This window comes from Sorghum bicolor, chromosome 7, assembly GCF_000003195.3.
Source record: "Sorghum bicolor cultivar BTx623 chromosome 7, Sorghum_bicolor_NCBIv3, whole genome shotgun sequence".
NCBI lineage: Eukaryota > Viridiplantae > Streptophyta > Magnoliopsida > Poales > Poaceae > Sorghum > Sorghum bicolor.
The window spans coordinates 64,820,027-64,847,376 of NC_012876.2; the positions used below are offsets into that span (position 1 = coordinate 64,820,027).

General features: G+C 47.2%; 2 protein-coding genes and 1 non-coding gene across 3 annotated transcripts; 1 reads left to right on the forward strand and 2 right to left on the reverse strand.

The window, feature by feature from the left end:
* Positions 1,555–1,628, reverse strand: TRNAI-AAU. Its single transcript has one exon. It is a non-coding gene; the product is annotated as a tRNA-Ile (tRNA).
* Positions 2,004–5,885, reverse strand: LOC8055228 (BTB/POZ domain-containing protein At1g55760). Its single transcript, XM_002445909.2, has 4 exons — positions 5,242–5,885; positions 4,166–4,323; positions 3,690–3,805; positions 2,004–2,888 (listed from the first exon to the last, which is right to left on the reverse strand). Exons 1-4 carry the CDS (start codon positions 5,355–5,357, stop codon positions 2,286–2,288), a joined length of 993 nt encoding a protein of 330 aa, XP_002445954.1. The 5' UTR covers positions 5,358–5,885; the 3' UTR covers positions 2,004–2,285.
* LOC8055229 (E3 ubiquitin-protein ligase RGLG2) lies at positions 10,969–14,463 on the forward strand. Its single transcript, XM_002444777.2, has 12 exons — positions 10,969–11,250; positions 11,396–11,559; positions 12,208–12,292; positions 12,406–12,546; positions 12,628–12,741; positions 12,831–12,928; positions 13,045–13,124; positions 13,235–13,340; positions 13,436–13,563; positions 13,655–13,820; positions 13,932–13,988; positions 14,122–14,463. Exons 2-12 carry the CDS (start codon positions 11,407–11,409, stop codon positions 14,200–14,202), a joined length of 1,209 nt encoding a protein of 402 aa, XP_002444822.2. The 5' UTR covers positions 10,969–11,250; positions 11,396–11,406; the 3' UTR covers positions 14,203–14,463.

Here is a 27,350-nt window from a genome sequence, read left to right on the forward strand (position 1 = left end):
AGAGAGAGAGAGAGAGAGAGAGCTGAAATCAATGAAGAGCAGTAGAAAAAATAGAAGAAAAAAAGCAGACAAGCAGCAGAAAAAAGGAAGGAGCAAAAAACAATAGCAAAAAAAAAACGAAAAATGCCAAGCAACAGAAAGGATGTGATAAAAGAATAAAAAGAAACAAAAAAAACGAAACACCAAAAAAGAATAAAAAAGCAAAATGATAGCCAAGGATGAAATGAACAGCAAAAGCCGAAGTAATAAAAAAGAATTGAAAAAATATAAAACCAAAATAATAGCCAAGGATAAAATGAATAGCAAAATATGAAGCCAAGGATGAAATGAATATAAAAAAAATGAAGCAGCAAAAAAAAAAAACATCGGTTGACATTATTCAGAAGCAAGCAGCTCGACTGATGTGCGGTGGCGTCTGTAAGCTCTTACGAAGGTCAGTCCTGTCCCTGGCTGTACTGCAATTCTTTTTCAGCTCCATGCCGTGATGCAGGACATGTATCAGCCTCAACCGGGTTCATAATATAATGTCGATGATGGGCTCTTCTGAATCTTTTCTCAAGAGGATTCTTCCGTTCTCCTGCTTGAACTGCGCACCATGACTCTGTCATTACATTAGTGCATGTTAAACATGGTTAGATTACTATATGGGGATGATGACCCAATATATGGTGATTTCTCTTTTGCTAGGCCCAACGCTAAAAAAACCTACTTTCTTACTATTACGGGCTTTATTCGAAGATGAAATTTCATTATGTAACCGCAATGTTTCTCTTTTTTTTCTACCCTAGGCTTTGGCCCTGTTTAGATTGAAGATGAAAAATTTTTAGGTGTCACATCGGATGTGTCGGAAGGATGTCAGGAGGGGTTTTTAGAGACTAATAAAAAAACAAATTACATAGCTCGTCTGGAAACTGCAAGACAAATCTATTAAGCATAATTAATATGTCATTAGCACATGTGGGTTACTGTAGCACTTAAGGCTAATCATGGACTAACTAGGCTTAAAAGATTCGTCTCGCGATTCTCAACCAAACTGTGTAATTAGTTTATTTTTTTATTTACATTTAATGTTTCATGCATGTGTCTAAAGATTTGATGGGATGGATGAAAATTTTTTTGGTAGGGAACTAAACAGGGCCTTTGCAACATTTCGAAATCGGAAAATTGCAACAGTAGCAATGCTACTAGAGAACAATCCGTGGATTTAGATTTGCTAACTATTATAAAGAATTCTTTGGTTGAATGAAATGATAAAAGAATAGAAAACAATTAGCGCGTTTAGATTTACGAATTATTATAGAGAATTCTTTGGTGGAATAAAATGAAAAAAAATAGAAAAAGTTGGCCCATGATTTAGTTTTGCGATTTTTTTTAGAAAATTCTTTGGTGGAATAAAATAAATTTTGCGATTTTTTTAGAAAATTCTTTGGTGGAATAAAATGAATTTTGTTTTTGTAAAGGACACCCAAAAAAAGATTCAAAAAAAATCATTTTGTAAAAAAGTAGAACAAAAAAAAATTCAGAAAATCATTTTGTAAAAAAAAAGAAAAAACTTGGCCCATGCAGGTCTCGAACCTGCGACCTTCGCGTTATTAGCACGACGCTCTAACCAACTGAGCTAATAGGCCAGAGCTTGTGTTTTGAGTAATAGAAATACTCATTTAGATAAGACACTGGTATAGACACAATGTGGACTTACCATCTAAATAAGACGAGTCTTATTTTTTCTACCTCTTTCTTGAATAAATATGCTGCCACATCAGCAAAATACCATAAATAATATGTAATTAATCGTCTTGAACTCTGTGATAGAGTCTTGCATTGTGAGACCCTTAGATTTCCACATATGATACGAACAAAATCCAATCAAAGGCATGCACAGTAAATTTCAGGCCAACTACTGGCACGCATGTGCAGTTTTGCAAATATTCAGTCAGGCAGAATGCGACAGAGTTTACCATCTACCACAAAAAAAAACCAAAAAGAAACTAATGCAATAGTAATTATCAGTGAAGTCTCAAGTAACTTTTGCAATAAGCAGCATATCAGCTGATGTATTACAAGTCCAGCAATAGGTTACAAGAATTAGATTTCCACATGATAAGAACAAAATCCAATCAAGGCGTGCACAGTATGTTTTAGGCCAACTACTGGCACGCATGTACTGTTTGCAAATATATTTACACGCTTTTCCAGCAAGAATCCTCCAAACAATCTGTATGAACTAAACCAACCAGATGTACACACCTGCAGACTGCAATGCCATGCACGGATGCACCCATGGATCACCGGCCGCTCCACGCAGCAAGGACGCCATGGAACACCTCGGCCACGAGGTCCCTGTCGGCCGTCTGCAGGAACGCGTTGAGGTCGTCGTGCATCTCGTACACCTTCCTGAAGTCCACCAGGAACCTAAGGCAGCCGCCCTTGAGCCTGGGCAGCTGGTACAGGTGCGCCGTCTGCAGCCGCTCCAGCACGTTGCCCATGTTGATGTCCTCCAGCAGGCTCTCGTGGCAGGCCTCCCTGAGGTCGTCGATGTCGTACTTGTCGGCGGCACGGAGCAGCGCCAGCCGGTTCGCCAGGAACTCCTCGCCGCTCACGTCGCCGTAGATGTAGCTGAGGAAGGCGCGGCACGCGTCCAGGGACATGTCGGAGATGTCCACGGTGGAGAGCTCCTTCTCCCTGAGGTCGTGCGAGAACATGCTCCGGAACACCGGCGACCGCGTCGCCAGGATGGCGCGGTGCGCACGCACGCTGCCGTCCGCCGCGTTGATGGTGATGTCGGTGAGGATGTCCTCGTGCAGCATCCGAGCCAGGGAGGACAGAGCGGTGCTGTCTGAACACTGCTTGATCTGGCGGGAGGCCCAGATTGAGGCTGGTTCGCCACCCTGACGAAATGCAGTTTATGGAAACCATCAGATACAATACAGACTGTTACAAGATGTCGTCTAGCACACAAGGCGAATACTGAACTTTTTTTTTTTGAATTGTTCATAGCACACAAGAATACTGATTTTTTTTTTCTAATTGTTAGTTGCTAGTGAAATTCTTCCTGTAACTGATGTGTTGATGGCATGTTGTAGTGTACTGATGTGTTGATGGCTTGCGCGGTTGCGCCCCTACAGAAGATTTTATTAAAATAAAAAGAAAAGGTTTACAACACCACGACCACCATGACTGATGTTAAGATTTGCTGGTGAACAAATTGAAAGTCTGGCCAGGCTCTCCCAAAAAGGTATTTAAACAATCCTTTTTGTTGTCAGCTGATGATATTCATAAATCAGTTGCAGTATTCACAAAATTTCAGTTGCGAAGAAAGGCTGTCCTGACACTAGTCGACCTTGGGTGGCAGGTGGCAGATCTCTGTTTTCTTTTTTAGTTTCTGTTATGCATGCTTAATATAGCCTCTGACTCTCAAACATGATTGTCTCATGATGAAACAACATCTCCAAGTGTCATATCGACGTGGCACATAATATCAACTGACAACAACAACAGACCAGTGGGTTGTTTATTTCAACGCAAGAAAGAAGATAGAGAAGCTTCTATACATGTGAACCTGTGCAATTCTAGACCTTATTATTTTCAGGTGAGTCAAGGGCAGAACTCCACGTACCTACTACTCACTAATTGTTGTTGTACCAACCATTGACAAAAAAAACACAAGAAGACAGAGAGGTAGTGCTTACAGATGGATCAGCGACCTTCAGGTCAAGAAACTCTATCTCAATCACAAATCTCCCTGTCACAGTGCTATCGATTGCCCACACAAAACCGTCGTGTTTCAGCTGTTTGTCGAAAATCCCTGCATATATGCAAATCACCTGTTAGTTAGAAATAACATTTGGCATCATCAGTCACTCCCACTTGCTTTGTGCACCAACGAAGAACTCAGCTCGAAATAACATTAACTGCCAATTTCAAGCCTCACTGGTCATTTATATGTTCAGAGATATAATATTTTGTATTGCCTGGTCTTTACTACTCAAATTCTGCATATATTCTGAAAAATCAAATAAACTGCAGGTTTTCTTTCATTTTCACGATGACTAACGTACACACTGAGAATTCAAACATGTCCCCATTTTCATTACAATTACAAGAAGACAGTAGTTAAGGGTAGAAGACACTTTTTTCTTGAACAAGTTAATTAGTAGAACCTTACCTGGGTGGACTATGGTCTGTTGATTAGGTGGAAGAGATATGAGAAGTTTGGTGATAAAGGAAGCTATTGGGGCTGAGGGGCCGTTCTTGGGAGAATTTGGATTCTCTGCAAAGAGCTTAACACAAGTTTGCTTGTTATTTCTCTCCACAGACAGGTACCTTCACATTGCAGCAACAAAAAACTTAAATTAGCTCATGGCAACATGACATCAATTCTCTCTTGTACTGATGGTAAAAAAAACTGCTGATGGTTTTAATTGTGCCAATGTGCATGATGACTTATCCAGTTATCATATGAAGAAAAATCAAGAAAGCATACAGCTTGATCAAAGATTTTCTTAGTAATAGCATAAAAAATATTAGAAGTGAAGGTTCAAGAAAGTGAACCTTTGTCTGAAATATCTTCACTTTTCCCTCACACACCAAATGTGGTTAAGAAAAATCCTGACTACACATAGGTTGGTGTGGAAAGGTATCCACCTATAACTAAAAGGAAGCTAAGATATAGTTTCGGTTGGAAGTATAAATTTAATTATTTATTAAGCGGATACAACCAAAATTAGTGATTTTGGTAGCATAGAATGTATTACACTGGGTGCCAAAGAGACCAAAATTTCAGACATGAAGCTGTACTGCCAAAATTCTGTCTTTTTTCCCCAGTTTTAATAAATAACCATATTCTGATGGAAGTTCAGTACCACACAAGAAGAAAAAAATTAAAGTCACCATGCTATCCAATAGCTCACTATCAATCAGAACTACTATCTGAAATGAACTAAAAAGAGCGAATAACCCAAATTAACAGGAAGAGAAGCAATACATGAATCAGCAAACTTCCTCCAGAAACCTCAAACTGAAGAAAACATCCAGGATTCAGAAACACATGATTCACACACAAATTAGGAGACTTGAACAGCAGTAACAAATCACAACCAAAGTTGGAAACTTTTGCACCCTACCCGACATGAGAACCAAGTAACAAAGCACGGTTACTACTAATCTGCAGAGCGGCGGAGAGGCAGAGAGACATGTAAGGGGAGGGTAGCACCAGGGGCTGGAGCAAGGGAGGGGACGGACCAGTTCCAGAGGCCGATGCGGAAGGGGAGTGACTTGCGATAGGTGTAGCAGGGGAGCGCCTCGACGCGCCATTGCGCGAGCCTGGGCGCCGCCTCGACGCGCGCGCCGTCGGTCATGGGCCCCCACGTCGCCGCCACCGCCGCCACGACCTCATTGACGCAGCCCAGCAGCCCCAGCGCCTCCCCCGCCTCCTTCCCCAGGTTGCCTCCCTCCCCTGCCGCAGCCGCTCCTCATGTACAAGCAGTCAAGCACGAGCACGAGCACGCCGCCGACCACTCACTCGGCCTCACCACCACACCCGGCGCCGGGGCAAGAACATAACCTGACTGGCCACGAACGTCAAGGACCAGTAGGACTGACCAAGAGAGACTACTGGTTCTTGGCAGGCGGGCGCCACGGAGTGGGAGGGTGATGGTGTGGCGGTGGCGGCTAGGCTATATGGTGGGCGAATGGGCGGAGGGGGAGAGAGTGAATTCGCCACGCAACGGCATGGGCGACGTACGCGACCGAGCTCCGAGCCCTGTTACTTCTACGCGAGTGGAAGCGCGGATGGATGGATGGTGAATCATTCAACTACATAAATTTGATCTATAAAGATAGATAACTGGGTGTCCCTTCCACTCTACTTCAGGCACCACTCTCCCTGCTTCTTTTTTCAAAGATTTTTGTCCTCGGTGTAATGATCGTTTCTTCATTCATGGATCTATCTATTGATTTCGTGCATACGCATGCTCTTGGAACAGGAGCAGAAAATGACACCCAATTACATTACTGGCCCCCCGAGGTGTGGTTAGTTAGTGGATCACTAATAACAGCCGAAGCCGAGCGACGGACGATTCTGCAGTTGTATGCAATGCATCTACTACAGTAGTATCTTTCTACATGGACCCCCTGATTTTCTTTTCATTTGAAATTGAAAGCTTGTTCCTTTTTTTTAACTGAAAGATCTGTTGTCTTTTGACTCCAGGAATGCTGCAAATTGATTGTGGCCTCTGCTTTGCTTCCCCCACCTGCCTTTTTCTGAATTCATTTGCCCACATCACAGCACTTGCTGAGGCCCAAGCAACAAGTGGGAATTAAGAAAAGAGGGAGGGAACGAATCAAGAACATGATTATTGCTGGCTGCTGAGATATGCACCGATCTGTCAGGACGCAAAGGATCTCGGCGCAAGAGGTTTAGTAATGTTTTTTTTTTCATTTTTCTAGGGGGGGGTGGGGGGGGGAATTGCAGCATTATTATGCCTTGGATTGCATGCACGGTAAGCAAGTTGCGCGCCATCGCTGCCGAGAATCCAGCCGCAAGGGTTAACAAGCCATTGTCGCATGACCTTGACACAAATGATATTTCTTTTTTAGGATGTTTTGTTTATTGTCAGTCAAAATTTTCATCTGGTGCAGAGAGATAGCAGCGGATGACAGCTGCTGTTGATGTCGCAGTCTTTGGAATTGGAGATCCCCAAGTGGACAAGGAAAGTATCTGGAGAGCGATTCCATGTGGGCCCGGCGCCTGTTGCCGGCTGGATTCTCTCTCCGAACCACCGCCGGCGGCCCAGGATGAGAAGCAACCGCATGGGCCCTGCGTTGGAATCTTGGATTCTTTCTGGCTGCGCCGATGCAGCAGCTTATGGTCTTCCCCTAAAAAAACAGCTTCTGTAGCCCAGCATTCAAGCAGCACATGTAGGTTTCTCTCCCTCTAAAAAAAGCAACACATAGGCAGTTGCTGAATCTTTTTTCAGGACCAGAGCTGGTTTGGCATATGGCTTTCGACTTTTATCTACTAAGGGTGCATTTGGATGGTTCTCACAGATCGCCAAATCTCGTCACACCTCCGACACTCCACTTTTAGCTGCTGTTTGATTGGTTCTTAGGTTCTCAGACCTCTAGCACCACCACAGTTTCCCGACACGTAAGTACTTTTCAACGCCTCAGCTCGCCAAATCTTCTATGACTGATTTCAACGCCGCGCTTTAGACAAGCTGCAATGCGGTTACAGCGTCTAGTGGCCACAAGCCAAACAGGCCCTTAGATTTACTTCAGCGATAAGAGATAAATGAATACTTTATTTAAATGACACTGATAGTAAGTGTGCCAAATAAGACTTAAGCAAAGGAGCAAGTACAAAGGTAGACGGTGAAAGCAATGTAGTTGACTCTATGGTTAACCTACAAGCGCCTTAGCGGATCGGTCCCAATACATAGGCCTTGTTTTTGGGAGGGCTTCTCCTCACAAAATGACTTCGACTTCTAAGGATTATTATGCATTGTAGCAAGGAGCCATTTCTCTAGCTTCTAAAAACGGAGGAGTAGTTGATGAAACCAATATTTCTTTGTTTCTCCGGCTCCTGCTCATTTGAAGGAGCTAGAGCCAAAAGAAGCCATTTCAAACATGATCTTACTTTTTCTGAAATATGTTACATTTTTCTGAAATGATGGTGTAGCTTGTATAATATTTCCTATAAGATTTCCACGTTACCTTTAGTGAAAAAAAAGGAGAACGGTATAACCCATAGCATGACTATTGGTTGGAATGAAGAGAATATTGGTAAGAAAGAAAACCATTCGGCAGCACTCAAATGGACCCAACAGAAAGAGACGCCAAGGCAAAGCCCCAAAGGCATCTCCATTGTTTACCCCAAATAAAACCACAAAGTAGCTTTCATTTGCTTCCCACACTCCAAACACTACATTACTCCATATATCCTAGTCTATCACGTCTCATCACATACATTAGTATCAAGTAATACTACTAATACTCCAGTGCAACCATTTTTATTAGCAAAAAAATGAAACTGTGTTTGTTGTTGCACCCGTGACTCTACTACTGACTGGTTCCTGATCCCTGATCCCTGATGCAGTTCACCCATCCAGCTAGCAAGAGTGTAGTATCTCCGGTACCTAATTAAGATTCTGTAGAAAAAAACAAATGACCCGTGCAATGCAAATTCAAAAAAGAAATTCTGGTCAGTCAATTCTTGGATGCGAGTGGCTAATTACCTGTCGATTTCAATTTGTTCGCTTTTGATGATGGAACAAAATGTATAAAAAAATTGGACAAGTTGGTGAGTGGATGCACGAATGCGGGTCAGACAGTGCAACTAACCTGTCACGCACGGCGAGTGACCAGTGGACCAACCTCCAGTTTTGCCCTGTGTCTCCGTGCATCACCTCACCTGTAGCGACACAGTGCAGTAGGTTGCACTGAGGTCCGAGGAAATATAGATATTCTTTGCAACAGCAGCTGATCTCTCAGCCGTTCGTTTCGAGATCCAACGACCTGGATTCAGCAACCGTATTGCCGCAGTGCTCGCATGTTGCTGTTTTGTGTTCACCTGATCAGGTTTGAGGTGCTCAACAATTCGCTATACATAAAAACGTCCATATATGACACAAACAGAGTGCGTACCCCTCCAGAAAAAAAAAACATTTTTATAAAAGTTAAGCATTTTTAAGTCTAACCAAATCTTTAAAATAATAATATCTATGCTACCAAGTAGAACCACTTGAACATACTCTTATAAGGTTCCAAACAGAAGATATAAAGTATTATCTAAAGTTTAGCCAACTTCACAAAATCTTTAGACCACACGAGCTAGTGATCTAAAGTTTTAGTCCTTAACTTTATTTAACTAAAATTTAGACAAATGATTCAAACAGGGTCTTAACAAGGAAACTGTTAGATTATATTTTTAAGTAACCCAGAGTTGCTAGCATAAATAACACATATTTTCGTGATAGCAATGCTGTGGTGGGCATTTTTCAGGAGGGGTGAGAGCTCATGTGGCAGATAGTGCAAGCCGGCAGCCCACAACTCTTGCTCCCGAAAATGACACGGTGATTCATGACTGGGCCTTTTGCAGTTCTGCTGCCTGCACCTACCGTTTCAGTTTGTTTTTTCTAACAGGCATGAGACGGGGATGGTCAAGCACTCAAGCTGCTGAATCGCTTGAAACCAGATGAACCAATGCCTATGGTTTTCTCTTCTGTCCAAGTCCAACGTTGTTCAGACTTCAGAGTTTCAGACAAGCATGGCACTTCCTTACCTGGTCGCTGTGGTTCCTATTCCTAGTTTCCCCAGCAGTGATTGCAAGTGATAATACCAGCGCTTTTTAAAAAAGGACAATAGCAGTGTTGAATGAAAAACGAAAACTGCATTGAATTTGTTTTTGGTGAATGGAACTCTTGCAGATTTGGCAGGCCTGATGATCACATGATTGAAGCCGTCCGTTCAGTTCACTTCCCTGTAGCTTTCACTCGGTTGCCTTCGGATCCTGCAGCTCCTGCAGACTGATGAAGCCGTCGTCTCATTGTAGGGTCCAGTTGATCTGGTTGGTTTAAAAAATTATGGCTGAAAATACTGTTTACTGACCGAAAAAATACGACTGATAAGACAATGACTGAACAGCGCTCGGAGCTGAGCTGGTACCTGTCCTGGCCGTCGTAGCAGTCAGGCAACGGCTGCAGCACTGACATGTGTGTGGCGTGCCTGACCCCCGGTTGGGAGCTTCTGCAGTGCGTTGTCGAAGCAGCAGCTGGTTGCTGAAAGGCAATGCAAGCGCGATGGAGATGGCAATAATCACCACCAATGTAATGTAATCTGATCATCAAGGCCTACGTACTGTTCGTGGAAAAATGGCAACGTGCTGGTGGCCATGGCTGATAATCTCAGCATCGGACAGCTGTTAAGATTTAGGTATGGGCTACAGGACCCATTAAGTCCAGCTGTAGAAATTATAAATAGATCTGTTTGCATGCATTTTATTATAGGCCTTAATGTTTAAGCCAATGAATAAAAAGAAAACTATGATAGAATATATATACTATACTCACTACAACAAAACCGAATTGTAGAGGCGGTTAGAATTTATCTCTACAAGCGGCTATTTCAACCACTTGTCGCTAGTATAGATCAAAATGTGGCAAGGTTTAATTAAAAAGAATCATGCTTTATAAAGACCTTTTTTTTAAAAATTTGTATTGGATATATCTTGGTCATACAAAAGCTTTGTTACTATATCATCAACAAATCCAATTATCTTTATACTGTATTCATTCATTTTTAGCCGTAACGTGGTTGGACAGAAGCTTCCTCGTCACCCCACTAAACCTCTTTATCATTTTCATATGCAAGGGGAACATGCACACTACTTCGCCATATACACACTTTTCTATGAGCATCATGAAGTTTCCATTGATGTGCCATTTTTACAACACCTATACATGCTTAATTAAGGATCATCAACCTTATATAAGGTTGACGTATGCAAACCAACAAACACCAAAACTAGTGACATAGCCAAAGTATAGCAAAAGGTTAAAAAGGAGCCACACTTTTCCAAGGATCTCTCTCCATTTATAGTGGTAATGTGATTGGACGGAAGCTTCCTCGCTATCTCAAGGAACCTTACCATTTCCATAGACGTGCAAGACGAACTTGGCAGCCAATTTCACACCATGCAGAAATCCCATGTGCGTCCGGTACAAGCAGAAATCGCGCGCCAAATCTGCAGATTTCCCGCGCAAGGCTCCTTCCTCGCGTGTTGGTGCCGTGACCCATCCGTTTCAGCCCGTAGCTCCTCCACCCTCTGACAAGTGGACCCACACATCAGAACTCGGTGGGCTAACGGCCCAGACGCGAGCGAGGCCCAATCTGAGCCCAGAAGCAACCTCTCCTCCTCTGCCGCGGCTTCTTCTCTGCTGAAAAGAGAGCGCGCCCGCCGCCAGCCGGGTCTGTTCGGTGCTCGGCCTCCGTCTCCGTGTGGCCGCGCCGCGCCCGCGGTTGACTGCTTGCTTCGCAGCCCCAAGACCAAGAGTCCAATCCGTCGCGCAATGTGGGCACAGAGATAAATCTCCAGGATTTACGCGCCTGTATATTTATCCATCCATCTTCTATAAATATCCGCGGACTGGGGTTTAGTCCGCTTGTTTAGGCGGTTGGTTGGTTCTTGGACTCCTCTCTTCTTCTGCCTCACTTGTTCTTGCGAGTCGCAAGAGGATTCTCTTCGGTTTCTAGGTTATTTACCTATCGAATCCCGTCGTCCCTTCTCTCCTCTCCTCCAAAGAAAAGATCGCTTCTTTCTCGTGGCGCGGCCTCGACGGATTGATGATCTTCTTGGGGTTTTATTCTTAAAAAGAATCTGCTGCGATTTGATCTTCAGGGAGGAGAGTCATGGGGTCGTGGTGCTCCAAGGAGAACACGCCGGGGGGCAGGCAGCAGCAGCACGATCACAACCACAACCACAATCACAGCAGCGGTGCCGCGAGTAAAGGGGGCAAGAATCGGTACGCCAACTTCGGCGATGATTACCACACTCTGGAGCAGGTGAGCTCGATCGGTTCCCTTCAGTGTTTAAATCTGTGCTGCTTCTTGATTCCTTGAAATGCTGCCTAGTGCTGGTACATTCAGAAGCTGTGGGTTGATTCGGTTTTGTTGGATGGTTCTTTGTTGGTGTCAGATTAAGATATTCTTGCACTTATCCTCATGTTTACATATAATTATTTTTTTATGGAACATGTTTACATATTATTATAAAGTTAGATTACTGGGAGCCGGAGGGGGTTTATAGTATTACTTGATTAGATAGATAATTGTAGCTGTTGAAATAGTTGTATTGTTATTCTTTGACGGTTCTTAAATGCCTCAAGGTTTGCAGGTGTCTTGATCCTTTAATAGTTCTTGTGATTTAAGTTATTGTGTTGACTGTTGTCATCAAAGTATAGGGAAATGAATAGTATGATCAGGGAGGTCCGATATGCACCTAGCTAGTTGTTTCCTGGGGATATCATCTATGAATGATGGCATTGACTCATTGAGCATCACATTCTTACTAGTGAGGTTGCCTTTTTGAACCCCTTTAACTTGTGCCTTTGCACCCAAGGAATTTTCTTTTATTAATCTGATCTGACTCAAGGTTCCGTTCAGTTACACTGTACCTTTTGTGATGTTATCTTCTTGCCCTCTTTAATCTAGGTTACCAATGCCCTTGCACATGCTGGTCTGGAGTCCTCTAATCTGATTGTTGGGATTGATTTCACAAAGAGCAACGAATGGACAGGTATGTTTGTGCCTGATCAGCTCTGCGAGACATAACTATGTGAACTTATGCTAGAGTTGTTTTACTTTTTCTTCTTTCTTCCAAAAGGACTTCTGATCTGTTTGTAAGCGCAGGCCAAGTGTCCTTCAACAACCGGAGCTTGCATGCAATGGGAAACACTCCAAACCCATATGAGCAGGCCATATCCATCATAGGGAGAACCCTCGCACGATTTGATGAGGACAACCTCATACCATGCTTTGGATTTGGCGACAGTCAGTTCTTAACCTGCCTCAGTTCAGTCTTTGTGTATAAATAAAAATGCAGATATGTAATATCAAAGTTTCATATTGCAGCAACTACTCATGATCAATCTGTATTTAGCTTCTACCGTGATAACCAACCGTGTGATGGCTTTGAGCAAGCACTTGCTCGGTACAGGGAACTTGTTCCGCAACTTAATTTGGCTGGTTGGTGCACCATCCACTTGTTTTAAGCTTCACATACGACAACATAGTAAGATTCATTTGGCTCATGTGTGATGAATAATGCTTAACAGGTCCCACTTCATTTGCGCCAATCATTGAGACTGCTATTGGAATTGTTGATAGTAGTGGTGGCCAGTATCATGTTTTGCTTATAATAGCAGATGGACAGGTTTGTTCGCTAACTTGTATTGTTGTATAATCGTTATTCCTATCCTGAAGAATTCGTCGTGATGACATGTTATACCCACTAATATTCTGGCTACGGTTTTCTTTTGAATTTTCCAGGTTACACGCAGCGTTGAAACAGGCAATGGTCAGTTGAGCCGACAGGAAAGGGAGACCATAGATGCCATTGTGAAGGCTAGGTAACCATACGCCAAATATTTCTGCGATTAAGACTGCTCTTGACTTACCATGAACTAGTGTTTTGGTCATACTGAGCTTTTATGTCTCAACACTGAACCCATCAATGCAGTGACTACCCACTTTCAATTGTTCTTGTTGGTGTTGGGGATGGGCCATGGGACATGATGAGGCAATTCGATGACAACATACCTTCCCGCGCATTCGACAATTTTCAGGTAAATTGTATAGTTGTTCCCTGGAACCATGGCACCCCATGCTTTGATCAAACATGCACGAGAAACACTAATTATGGTGGTGGAATGGAATGCAGTTTGTGAACTTCACACAGATCATGTCAAGGCCTATACCCACCAGCAAAAAGGAGGCAGAATTTGCTCTTTCAGCACTGATGGAGATTCCAGAACAATTCAAGGCAGCACTGAGCCTCCAGCTTCTTGGGTATTTTCTTGTCCACCAGTCAAAACCTGGAAATTCGGATCGTCCCCTATTTATCAGTCATCAAATTTGTTTTTACATGTTTCTTGGGCAGAAAACGAAGAGGATTTCTGAACCGGCCAGTGCTGCCTCCACCTGGGAACGGTGGGCTGAAATACTCTGGATGGTCAGCAGTAAAACCGACTGAATGCACTAGCTACGGATCAGCGCCTGAGAAGCCATCTGCGCCTCGACTGGACAGTGACATAGGTGATCCACAGGTATGTGTCAGTGTCTTTATAGTAGAGACAATGAAACATCAATGTGGATATGTTCATGAATGTTTTTACCTCATCATGCTGAAGTGCTGAACTCCTTTTTCGTGCATGTAGACCTGTCCAATCTGCTGGAGCCAAACAAAGGACCTTGCTTTCGGGTGTGGGCATCAGGTACCGGATCGAACGGCTTGGAAACAGCCGCTGAATTTTTTCTTTCTTTATTTATGACGGTGATCTATCACGTTCACTTCATCAGTTATAAATGAATTGGTAAAAAAACAATAATGGTTTTCTGAAAATGCAGACGTGTTCTGACTGCGCGAAGGATCTGAAGGTGTGCCCGATATGCCAGAGAGCGATCTCCACAAGACTGAAGCTCTACTGAAACAAAGCCCTCGAGAAGAGAAGCTCATAGGCAATCATCAGTTGAAGGGGGAAATATATACTTTTCATATGATTAGATATATACACTATAGGAGGTTCTGCAAATTGATTGGCAGCAGGAAGACTGTAAATAGAGGGTGTTGTGATGATAAATTAAATGAATGCTCAAACTTAATACTCTCGTGTGTGGGTTATGGCATGCGCATACAATTGGCTAACAAATTTAAAGAAATGGGCCATGCTAAATGATTCGGTGTTCTTTTGAATCTGTTACTGTAGGTTTGTTCCTATATTCAAAATAATAAATAAACATTACGGTGAAGGAACTCTCTGGTACGTGCATACCTGAGAGCAGGGGATGAGTGAATGCCTGCCTGCTTGACCGCTTCTCTCCTCCCTCCTGAAGAAAGATTTGCGAGCTTTTGCATGGAAGGAGGTGGAGCTGCGTGCTGCTGAGGCAATGCAAGCAACCTGCATGACTCCCTCAACGCCAACCGGGAGGCACGCCATGGACACGATGGCATTGCTTCTCTCGGATGGCATTCAGGGAGCCAGGCAGCACGAGACGCCATGCATGAAAGCAGCTACACACACCTCATGCTATACATATATGCATGTGTTATATTGTACGACATAGACATACAGATGAGTCATCAGGACATACCTTGAGACGACCACGTACGACGACAATGCTTGGCAATTGCCATATCCATATGGCGTGCTCTGTATCCTACGCGAACCAACGCACATCGTCCATATGCATCCATATATGGCGTGCCCTGTATCCTACGCACATCGTCCATATGCGACTGCGAGCAAGCACGCATGCAGTACTAGCTAGCCGCTATAGCTAGCTTTGGGCATCCAATCCAAATCTATGCTGCATCGATCCTGCGCATATATATATATATATATATATATATATATATATTGGCCCCGTTTGGTTGTTCTTGGTAAAGTTTACCGCCCGTCACATTCAATATTTTGACACATATATACATGGAGTACTAAATGTAGACTATTTATGAAACTAAAAACACAGATAGAGAGTAATTGCGAGACGAATCTTTTAAACCTAATTAGTCTATGATTGGACAGTAATTTCTAAATAAGACGAAAATACTACGGTACCTATTAACTTTAACACCACCAACAAAACACCCCAAGCTAGCTAGGGTGTATACATACATATGCATGCATACTGCTAGCAAGTTTGGTAGATGGTGACGGACGCGCGCGGCAATGTATGTCTGTGTGCTCTGTGCCTGTGCTGGTGGGGCGCGGCCAAAAAGGTGGCAGCTGTGAAGTGTACGTACGGTGCCGGGCCGGGATGCCGGGAGCCCGGGCAATGCCAGCGACCAGCACAGCGGCCGGCCGGCGGCATGTGAGCGCGGTGTGAGCCGGCCCCGGATGACATCGAGCCTGCGCGTTGTGTTGCTGTGGTTGCACCAGCACCAACAGCTAGCGTCGTGCTGATCAACCGTTGTACTCCAGTTTGCAATGGCGGCCGGCAATGCAGGCGGCCAATGCAATGCAAACGTAGGCCGGGCAGCAGGTCAGGTAGGCGACGATTCCTCCACTGCCTTACAGGTCAGCGCTGCTTTTGTCCGATCCGCTTCCCATCGCCCGGCCCGGGGGGCTCATCAGGCGCTCAGCGATTCAGATTCAGATTCAATTCAGGGACGACGACATGCTCCATCCGACACTGTTAATTACTGTTACCGGCCGATGGCAACCAAACCAAAGCAAGCAAGCAAGGCGTGTTTTGAGTTTTTGGGACGTACCAGTGTACCACTACATACGCGTGCACTAGTGAAGTAATTTTATCAGCCTGGTCTGCGTGAAAAAGATGAAAAAAAAACTACTCCCTCTGTCTCTCAAAGCTCCAATTCCTAAAATCTATATCAGGTTGACCAACTTTATAAAAAAATAGTATTAATATCTATGAGGAAGTTAAAGCTTTCAGAAATAAAAAGAGTAGTCTGCTAGAGGATGCTTGCTAATGGTGCAAGCAACTCAGGTCCTCACACCAGTAGGTGCAGCGCGTGTGCAAAGCACGGTCCACGACTTCGGGCCGTGCCATGCCATATTGCCATTTGAGAATGGGTCATGCAATCAAAGAAGAATCAAGCAACAGTCAAATATACTGAACTATAAAACATTGTTGTTTTCTAGATGGCTCTCACCACCAGCCTGGCGGAAGCCACCCAGGCGCCGCCAGCCACCTCCTCACCGCCGGCGCCAGGTAAGGATTCCGGCGCCTTCCCCCCCTCCTCTTCGCCCTACCCTCGCTCGCCTTTCCCCCTCTCACCGGACGCCAGGCCCTTTTTCCCCAAGGACAAGTCCGTCGGACGGGGCAAGTCGCAGCGGTGGGGGGCAGACTCCGCCGACTCCGACTGCGACAGCGACTTCGACTGCACCTCGCCGGAGATGCCGTCGTACCTCGAGGCCGCGACCAAGGGCGCACTGAGGCAGGCGCCATCGCCGGCGGACTTGCCTGGGGGTGCGCCAGCTGACAGCCAAGGCCCGGGCGAGACCGTGGCCGAGGCGAGTCACGGCGCCCTCTCCAAGACCCAGGCTCGACGGAAGCGGCGCGCGAGGACAGTCGCCCGACTCAAGGGCGCGGCGGAGGGGCGCACAGCCCCGCAGTCGGCGAAGTTGACCAGGGCGGTCGCGCCAGGCCAGCGGATCCCGGGCGCCCAGCGCGTGGGCTCGCAGGCGGCGCAGAGAGCCACCACGCACCGTCGGCTGGGCAAGCAGCGCAGGGCCACGACGCCGGACCGCGACGGTTGGCAGCTGGTGTTGCGCCGCGATGAGGATCGCCCACCGCCACGGAAGAGAAAGGAGCGCACCCCCCCGCCGCGTGGAATCCCGCCGGAATATGACGGCCGCTGTCTCAATTGTCTGTCCTTCAACCACAAGATCGCAACTTGCAACCGCCCCCGGCTGTGTGCACGCTGTCGCAGCCCTCGGCACCTCGCCAAGGACTGCAAGCGCCCGCCCGTGTTAGCTGCCGCCGGAGGGGCACCGGACAGCCGTTTCGTCCGCGCCCGGCGGGGCGGCTCCTCCACACCCCAGGGATCGGCCGCCGAGAGGGCGGTCACTCCGCTAGACCGCCCGCGCCCCGCGGATCCTCGACGACTCCTGCGAGGACCCCTGCTCAGAGTTCGCCGACGGAGTACCACCCGGCCACCCGGCGTTCCGGCCGCGGGAGGCCGAGTGTTACATCCAGAGGGACGACGCCGTCAACAGCGCCGAAGCTTCTATGCAACTGGCGCTCGTGGCACAACCCAGCGGTGACCCGGGACATCACACCACTTCAGAGGTGCTGCTCGCCCTGGTGGCAGCCGCCGGGGTTCGAGCGGAGGACATACGAGTCAAGAAGTTCTTCCCACAGCGATTCATAGTGTTGTGCGCCTCGGAGGCCATTAAAGATCGTGTCTTGGCGACCTCGCCGGCGCCGTTCGGAGTCTCCCCTCTGATCCTGCTCCCTTGGTCGCGGGTGGCGAACGCCGATCTGACCACGCTGTATTACAAGCTAACCATCGAGCTTGAGTGAGTGCCGCCTCACGTATGGCGCGAAGAGACGGTGGCCAAAATCCTAGCGCCGTACTGCTGGATCCAGGAGGTGGAAGCGGTCACTGCGGTGGCCGACGACCTGTCTGCATACAAGCTAACGGCGTGGACGGCAAACCCGAGCAATCTGCCCAAGATCATCTGGCTCAGCGTCGCCGAGCCGCCGGCCGACGCCATCCGGGGCGAAGGGTTTCGGTTCCGAGGTACGACGTCGTTCCTCAACAAGAAAGACATGCTGCGCTACAAGGTTATCGTCCACCTCCGAAGCGTTCGTGACTTCGACCCACCGACCAGCAGTGACGACAGTTCCTCTTCCGACGACCCGGCAGAGGAAGGACGGAATCGTAAGCGGCACCGCGACGCCAGGGGTGCTGGGGTGCGCCTCCACCCATTCCCCTGCCACCGCGGGACGCCGGACGGCACGCCGCCGACGAGCAACGCCATTGGCGACCACGGCAGGCAGCACCCAACTGGTTTGAAGCTGCGGCGTAGAGTGCCTGCCACCGAGAGGGTGGGCCCGAATGCGGTGCCGAGGGTGGCGGTCCACGATAGGCTCGGTACACGTGGACCACGCCAACGGGTGCCAGCTACCTCCAGGGTGGGTCCCAACGCCCAACCAAGAGTACCGGCGAAGGAAAGGATCTGTTTCGGATAAGAAACCCAGCATGGTCCAAGGCAGAGGAAGCAGAAGTGGCAGGAGGTAAAGAAGCAGCCGCTGCGACCGGCCTGGCAGCCAAAGACCCAGACGCGACCGGACGCGGGGCGGGAAAGCAGCGGCACGACGACCAATTCGATTGCTGCCGCTTCACCTGCCCCTGACGCCACTGCCACCTATCAGAAGGGAGAGAGCAGCACGTCCATCGTGGCCACTCCAATGCCAGAGCAAGACAAGCAAGAGCAGATGACCACTGTTCACCTGCAGATGGAGTGCAAGGCCCACCAACACGATGACACCTCTGAGGTACAGCCAATCGCCAGTGAGCCAACTTTGACAGACCAGTCGCCTGCACGCCCAGAGCACCAACCCGCTGCCAGAAGAGACGTGCTCAGGGAGGGCACTGCGACCAAGGAAGGAGCACCGGGGGAGCTCGTACCCAGGGACGCACAGGCGGCCGCGCTGGGGGCAGCGCCACGATGCTGCACCCAGGCGCCTTCTGTCGCGTGCACAGGCCCCCCAGAGAAAATTGGGCTCAGTAGCACAACCCATCTTCCGTCCCTGGAAGCCCAAGGCAAGCAGACCGAGCCTGCTATGGGCCTACCAGAGCTGGAGCCCACGGAGGCGGCCCGGAGCGACGGGGGCCGCCACGAACAGGCCATCGGCCAACTGGCGGAGGAGGACCGAGAGCACAGCCTGTTGCCGGATCCGGAACAGGGCGCAGACCAGAACACACCTGGGCACAATGCTCTAGGGGCAAAGCCAGCAGCAACGCCAAAGAGCACACCGTCGGCACAGAAGAGGTTCAAGGTCTTCGCGCGTAGGGTCAAGAAAGCCAAGACCTCGCCGCTGCTCAGCAAGCCACCCCCAATGGAATCGACAACGCCCAGGCCCCAGATCAAGCGAAGCCGCCGGATCGCAGCGCAAAGTCTGTCCAGAATTCCCACGGCCAAGCGCGGTGAATATCTAGTACTCAAGCGGCTCGGTCATGCTTCAGCGCTCAATGAGGAGTCAGCACCAGGAAAGTTCGAAGCTCTATTCAGCGGCAACCCCGAGGATGAAGAAGCTCTACGAGAGCTGTTCCCTGTCGGCTGTCTCGATGGGCGTAGCCGGAGGCGCCGTCGGGTGCCACGGTCCAGACCATGACCGGCCGCCCACATCCAGTAGTCCACGCTTATGGCCAACACAACTGTCATATGCTGGAACGTCCGCGGACTGAACGCCACAGCCCGTCGCGACAACGTCCGAACCTTAACGGCCGATGTTCGTGCGCACATTGTATGTTTAGTTGAAACTAAGTTAAGCACTGTGAACCACTGGCTCATAGCCTCTATGTTAGGCAATAACTACAGAGACTTTGCCTATGTCCCCGCTGCGAGCACGAGGGGAGGGATTCTGATTGTGGCGCGATTCCCAGAGGTCGAGCTGAAGGAACCGACCATTGGTTGCTATTCGTGCACCGTCAAGGTCATCCCGGCCGTAGGGGATCCATGGTGGCTCTCAGTCGTATACGGTCCGCAGGAGGACGGCGATAAGAGCCTGTTTCTGGAAGAACTGGAGGCAGTCAGAGACCACTGCCCCGGGCCATGGGCAATAACCGGGGACTTCAATCTAATCCTGGACGAAGAAGACAAGAACAACACACGCATCAACCGCCGCATGATGCGGGCCTTCAGGCACACGGTGGCAAACCTGCAGCTACTTGATATACACCTACATGGTAGGAGATATACTTGGAGCAATGAACGCGAAAACCCGACCCTCGTGCGCCTGGACCGCGTGCTGGTGTCACTGGATTGGGAGGGGATGTTCCCAGCATGCCACCTTCAAGCCCTGGCGTCTGACGCTTCAGACCACTGCCCTCTACTCCTGCAAACGAACTTGGCAATCCATCCCAAGCCACGATTCCACTTTGAGGCCTTCTGGCCGAAGTTCGCGGATTACCAAGAGGTGCTACAGCAGGCATGGACATGTGACGAGGTCATCCTGGACCCGATCGTGCGCCTGGACTTCTTGCTTAGGAAGCTAGCAAGAGAACTCAGGAGCTGGGCGGCACAGCGGATTGGAATCATCCGAGAACAGCTGCTGATGGCTCGGACAATAATCCTCAAACTTGATCAGATTGGTGACACGCGCCAGCTCACCGACTCAGAGTGTGCACTGCGCTCGGATCTGAAATACAAATGTTTGGGGCTCTCATCCTTAGACCGCACGATTGCAAGGCAAAGGTCCAGAGTGCGCTTCCTGGCAGATGGAGACGCCAACACTAAGTTCTTTCACATGATGGCTAGAGGGCGAAGACGGAGGAACATGATCACCCGGCTCCGGGTGCAAGGAGCGTTCACCGCTGATCAGACGGAGATGGAGCAAGCCATCCACGACCATTTCATGGGAGTTTTCGGCACGACAGGTCAGAGTGATGGGACAATTGACTTCCAGGCAATCGGAATCGAGGCCCAGGACTTGGAGGCGCTGGAGCAGCCGCTGTCAGAGGAGGAGGTTTGGAATGCAATCAAGGAGCTGCCGCCGGACAGAGCGCCGGGGCCGGACGGTTATACCGGTGCCTTCTACAAGCACTCCTGGGGTATCATCAAGCCGGAGATCATGGCTGCAATCAACGCCGTGCTGTTTGGGGACTGCAGATCATTCGGCAGGCTGAATGGAGCACTAATAGTGCTACTGCCCAAATCAGCGGAAGCCTGCGAACCTGCCCATTACAGGCCCATAACCATGATCCACAGCTTTGCCAAACTCATTTCGAAGATCTTGGCACTTCGGCTAGCTCCAAAAATGCATACACTTATATCACCTGAACAAAACGCCTTCATCCGTGGCAGGTCGATTCTTGACAACTTCAAGTACATCCAGAGGGCTGCCGTCATGCTGCGGAAGAAGAAGAGACCCAAGATACTGTTGAAGCTCGATGTAGCCAAAGCATTCGACACTGTCCTGTGGCCATTCTTATTGGACGTACTGCAGGCCATGGGTTTCGGGGTGCGCTGGAGGCGATGGATCGCCACACTCCTCAGCACAACGTCATCCAGCATCCTGATGAACGGACAGCCAGGCAAGCGAATTCGACACCAGCGAGGTGTGCGCCAGGGAGACTCCCTCTCCCCCCTGCTGTTCATTTGCACCATGGAAGTACTTGGCCGCCTATTTGCAGCAGCTAGAGAAGAATGCGTGCTCAGGAGCCTAGACAATGATGGAATCAAATTCCAGTGCAGCATGTACGCAGACGACGTCATCCTTTTCGCGTATCCGGACGCTGACGAAGCCACAGCCATCAAGGGATTGATGGGAATATTCGAGGAGGTCTCGGGCCTCAAAACCAACCTGGCGAAGTGTTCGATCACGAACATTTATGGAGCAGAAGAGGCTATCACCGACCTGCAGTTGATCCTTGGATGCCAGGTCGCGTCGTTCCCTATCCGCTACCTGGGATTGCCCTTAAGCACAACAAAGCTTCCCAAAGCCGAAGTGCGACGCACACTCGACGCCGTCGCTCGCCGACTGCCCGTCTGCCAGGGACCTCTCATGGCCAAGAGCGGGCGCTTGATGTGGGTAAAATCGGTCCTCGCAGCCATACCCACTTACTGCATGATGGCGGACGGTCTACCGCCCTGGGCGCGAGCGGAGATCGATGCGGTCTGCCGGCGATTCCTCTGGTGTGGGAAAGACGGAGATGTGAGAGGCAAATGCATGGTCGCCTGGAAGACATGCACTCGGCTAAAGGAACTCGGAGGGCTGGGCATCCCAGACTTCAAACTGGTGAACACGGCATTTGAGGTCAAGTGGCTATGGCTTCAGAGCTCGGACGCATCGCGGGCATGGTCAGAGCTGCCGCTCAACCAATCCGCCGAGGCACGGGATTTCTTCAGAGCATCAACACAAACCATCGTCGGGAACGGAAGAGGGACGCTGTTCTGGCTTGACAGCTGGATTGACGGTGTGTCGATCAGGACGTTGGCGCCAACACTCCTGAAGTTTGTCCCCAGGCGGGTCGCCAATCGACTGACAGTCGCCGAGGCGCTGCCGGATCGGCACTGGGTACGCACCATCGGCGGCGGCGTCACTGCACCAGCGGCAGCCGAGTACCTGCGTTTGTGGCATGCAATCAGCGGAATCACTCTCAACGGAAACCAGGACCGGCTGGTTTGGCGCTGGACTTCAGACGGCGGCTTCTCCGTCCAGTCAGCCTACCAGGCGCTGCACCTTGGTTCTCACCCCATTCCGGGCTGTGTCCGTGTCTGGGAAGTTTGGGCGCCAATGCGAGTGAAGCTTTTCCTCTGGCTAGCAATTAGGCGACGACATTGGACGGCGGACCGACGACGGCGCCACGGGTTGGAAGCGCGCAACGCCTGCTATCTATGCGACCAGCAGGGCGAAACAATCGACCACATCATCGTCGAGTGCCCGTTTGCTCGGCAGCTTTGGGTTGACGTTGCGGCAGCACTGGGGTGTCACATTCAGGAGCAGCCGGCCGGGGCCATCGTCGAATGGTGGGAGGTTTGGCGAGGCTTATGGCCATCGGAGTATACCAGAGGAGCAGATTCCCTTCTCGCCCTAATCGCCTGGGAGTTATGGAAGGAACGGAACGCTAGATGCTTCCGTGGAGCAAACACACAGCTCAGCGCGGTTAAGGACACGATCAGAGGACAGGCCGAGCTGTGGATCTCTGCAGGAGCCAAGAACCTGGGGCGTCTAGTTCAGAGAATAGGCTAGACTAGACTGAGCTGCGAGGGAGAGCGATCCTGCTGTAAACCGCCTCGATTGTACTCAAACTATCCTTCTTAATGAAAATACGCGCAAACCTTTTGCGTGATTGAGAAAAAAAAGAATGGGTCATGCATGGTACGACCTCTTGCCCTGGGCTTGTTTAGTTCCAAAAAGTTTTGCAAAATAGAAATAGTACCACTTTCATTTGTATTTGACAAATATTATCCAATCATGTACTAACTAGGCTTAAAAGATTCGTCTCGTCAATTCCGACTAAATTGTGCAATTAGATTTTATTTTCGTCTATATTTAATACTTCATACATGCGTCTAAAGATTTGATGTGACGGAGAATCTGAAACATTTTGCAAAAATTTTCAGGAACTAAACAAGGCCCTGGCAAGTTGGCATGGCTCAAAATTTGACATGCATGACACATGAAATTTTCGGCCTTGCCGGCATGGCACAAAGCGATGGTGCTATTGTGCCTAGAATCTCGGTATGACGCGTGTTTTGGATCGTGCTTGCATTGTTCCGCCATGGCACCAAATTGGCATGTAAGTGCGGCTACCATGCTACGATGCAATTGCCTCTAATTCTCAGAGGTGTTACGAAAAATCATCAAACTTTTTATGAAACGGTACGTACGAAAAATATTTTCATATATCATTAGCGAGCAAAGAAAATTTATGAATTGTGCTTGGGCTAGTACGACATGAAGGTGGACAGACGAGCCATTAACCAGGATTGTACCAAATCTAAAACATGATGAAGTGTCGACCTACTATAGGATATGCCAGGTGGACCATAACATACCCGGTGAGGTAGCCAAAGTCTATAACACTATTTACACTAAATAAATCCACATACTTATATAAAATAGTTGCAACTTAAAGCAATAACGAGCAAGTAGTCTCTGTAGCCACCTCTATTTATGATAGTTTTATATACTAATTTACGATAATATGTATACATATTTACGATAATTGGGTTACTATAACAAATGGGGATATTTACCGTAATGTTATAGTAAACCACTTAGTAAAGAGTTACTATAATCTTGTAAATTAATATAGTAATTATCGTAACTCAAAGTGGCTACAAAATAAGTTATTTTGTAGCCAGCTATAGAGTAATATATATATATATATATATATATATATATATATATATATATATATATATATATATATATAAGAGAAGTTCCTATTCCAATTCTTGTGCTCTGCGTTTTAATTATTGTTTTCCACATTTTCACAGCGTGCATGATCTATTGTTATTTTCGTATTTTATAAGTCATTAATTTTTATTTTCATGTTTTCTTAGTCGAGCTGCAGTTATTCTTCTAAGTTTGTGCATACTTCCTCCATATAGTAATTAGAAGACGTTTAGAATATGATTGTGCTTACCAAGAAGTCATTAATTATGACGTATTTTTCTGTGTCTGTCCCTATTAAATACAGTTATAGGTGTATTTTATGAGAAAGAAGCATGGGTCAGATGGCAAGTGGAGCAAAACTAACTACCTTGGGATGTTGACGCAACTTCGATTCCTAATGGCCACACTTTTTTGCTATTTTTTGCATGGGGCACTGTTCTTGGGCATGTACTATGGGAGTGGCTGGTTTGCTCTGGGAGTAGCATCGTGGATTAATGACGAGGAGCTACGAGGCGCGTGTTGAGAATCGAGGAGACGCGAGGTCGGGCGGCGCGCATGCTATATAGGGGTAATCGCGTCTAAAGGTGTCCTCGTGAATGAGAACGACTTCTTTTGCCACTTCCGGCCTTGGCTCTAGAACGTCTTCTAATTATGATACTGAGGGAATATGTATGCAATTTTTCTATATTTTTTTCCCTGTCTAAATGCAGCCAAACAACTAAAATTTTTGGAGAAATGAACACTTTTTGGAAGAATAGATCTAAACAGGAGCTTGTAAAATTTGGCTGTAAAGATTTGGAATTTGGAACCTTGGAGCCCCAAAACTATGTAAACTTGCTTAGGGACCCGTGTCTTGTGTGTTGTAGACCAAAAAATTTGGAAAGGATCTAAACACTTATTTGAATGTAAAGTTTACAGCCAAAAGTTTTGGAATGTAAAGATTTGGGATCTAAACAGGCCCTTTATCCTCCACAAATCAACTATGACACTTGTGCTATAGTTATCATCTTTTATTTTGCTACCATTGCTTTTATTATGAACAAATTTTAATTGTTCTAAGTTTCTATCCTCTACAAATTAACTATATAACACTTGTGCTGTAGTTATCCTTTTTTTATACCACTGCATAAAGATCTAATGTGTGTTAATATACGTAGTCACTTTTCTGAAAGAATGGAAATTTTGTTTTGGTCACTAAACTATTTGCCGTTGTTTCTACCATAATCTTTGAATTTAAGGTCTATCATGTTATTTAATGTACGTGGTTCTATCAAATTGGAATATTGTTTTACTATATTGAAAATAGTTTTACGGTTGTTTTGTTATGCAACCATACTCTATGGTAAAATCTTAGATCCGTCACAGGCGTATCCCCAAAGTGACACGAAGCACGAGAGGATCAAGACAGTATCATGCCATTAGGCCAGTCTCAATGTATGTTTCATAGGAGTGTCATGCACATTAAATAGGGTGCCACATAAGCAAAATTGCTGACTTGGCAGGGTCATTAAATGAAGGAGTTTCATGAGATGAGAGAGGAGTTTCATCCCCATGAAACTCTTGTGGTTCGGTTACCTAGTTTATAGTCTTGGTAACTGTGTCATGAAACTATGCATTGAGACTGGCCTTAAACCCAATCATGAAACATCCAACCCGGCACGTTGGCTGGGTTAGCAGGTTGCGGTCATGATTTTAGTGGCTTGACCTGACCTGACCTAACCTAGAGTAGAAAAATAATTTGAGACATAGTCTAACCTCCAACTCGATCTATTGGTGTGTTTGATCGGGCTCACGTTCGTACGGAAATAGGGCTTGTTTGAATCCATTATTACTAAATGTTAGCTAGCTAATACTTCCTCGTGTCCTCAAATAAATCAATTTCTAAAATCCATGCCTATTAAATATTTTTTTTAAGTTTGACTAAATTTATATAAAAGAATAACAACATCTATGTCTTAAAATGAGCACCTTATGAAAAATATATTCTATGTTAATTCTAATGATAGTAATTTGATATTAGAAGTCTTTATGTTTTGTTCAAGAAATTTGGTCAAAATTTAAAAATCCGACTAAAGATAACTCTATGAATCTATTTATTCAGGGATAGAGAGAGTAGCTAATAGTTGCCAATTTTTAGCAGGGGACTGTTTGGATCTACCCGCTAATACGTGGTTGGATATCGACTATTAACACCTATTAGCAAACTCAAACCTTAGCCCTCCAGCTAAACAAGTAGCAAGTTTATTTGCAAATCTGTTTCGATCCACTAGTAATAATTTTAGTACTAATGAATCTAAACGGGTGCGTGCTCATATGTACCGAAATACTATCATATATAGTCTAACTTGCCGATTAGGGGCTAAGGTCGGGACCAAAGATTTTGATCCGATATATATTTTTCTCTCGGTCTCTCATGATCTTCATTACTGATGGGCTGGATTTGGGATTACCGGCCCATGTTTCACGGACTTCTCGTGTGGGCCAAAACGGATCCCCCTTTGTATTAGCCGGTGCCGCCCTACACCGCACGTGCATGATGAGACAACTGCAGCGAAATCACCCAAACAAAGAAAAAAAAAACTCTAAAAATAAGGAGAGAAATCAAATGGCCGGACAAAATAAAAGACGACCAAAGTAAACAAAGCTACTGAAAGAGGAACAAATCACCTACTCAGCTACTCCCTCCCTCCATGGACTGCCGCCGGTCGCCCTTTTTTTTTGGTCTTTTGTGGAGCGGAAAAAAAAAAGAAATGGAGACGCATCGCATGGCCTGGCCTGGCCTTCATTTATCTGTGTTCCTGCTGGAATGAATACCATCGCAGCAGGCCCTTTTATAGCAGGTAACAACACACACACACCCACCTCGTCGGTGTGCGGCGTGGCGCCAGTCCCGCCCCGCGCCATCTCCGATCCGCTAGCTCCGACGAGAGCTCCCGGCCGGCCATCGATCCCATGCATTATATTTCCACCAGACCAGGAAGCTAGCTAGATCCCATTCCCATGCATGCATTCTCGTCGATATATATATCGGTCTCGCCATT

Bases quoted from the DNA above. Each gene is read 5' to 3' on its own strand.
- LOC8055228 (XM_002445909.2), bottom strand. From the start codon at position 5,357: ATGACCGACGGCGCGCGCGTCGAGGCGGCGCCCAGGCTCGCGCAATGG. The intron at 3,806-4,165 runs GTAAGGTTCTAC...GCATATATGCAG, and splicing joins ACAGACCATAGTCCACCCAG to GGATTTTCGACAAACAGCTG. The intron at 2,889-3,689 runs GTAAGCACTACC...GCATTTCGTCAG, and splicing joins TGAAGGTCGCTGATCCATCT to GGTGGCGAACCAGCCTCAAT.
- LOC8055229 (XM_002444777.2), top strand. From the start codon at position 11,407: ATGGGGTCGTGGTGCTCCAAGGAGAACACGCCGGGGGGCAGGCAGCAG. The intron at 12,547-12,627 runs GTCAGTTCTTAA...TTCATATTGCAG, and splicing joins ATGCTTTGGATTTGGCGACA to CAACTACTCATGATCAATCT. The intron at 13,341-13,435 runs GTAAATTGTATA...AATGGAATGCAG, and splicing joins GCGCATTCGACAATTTTCAG to TTTGTGAACTTCACACAGAT.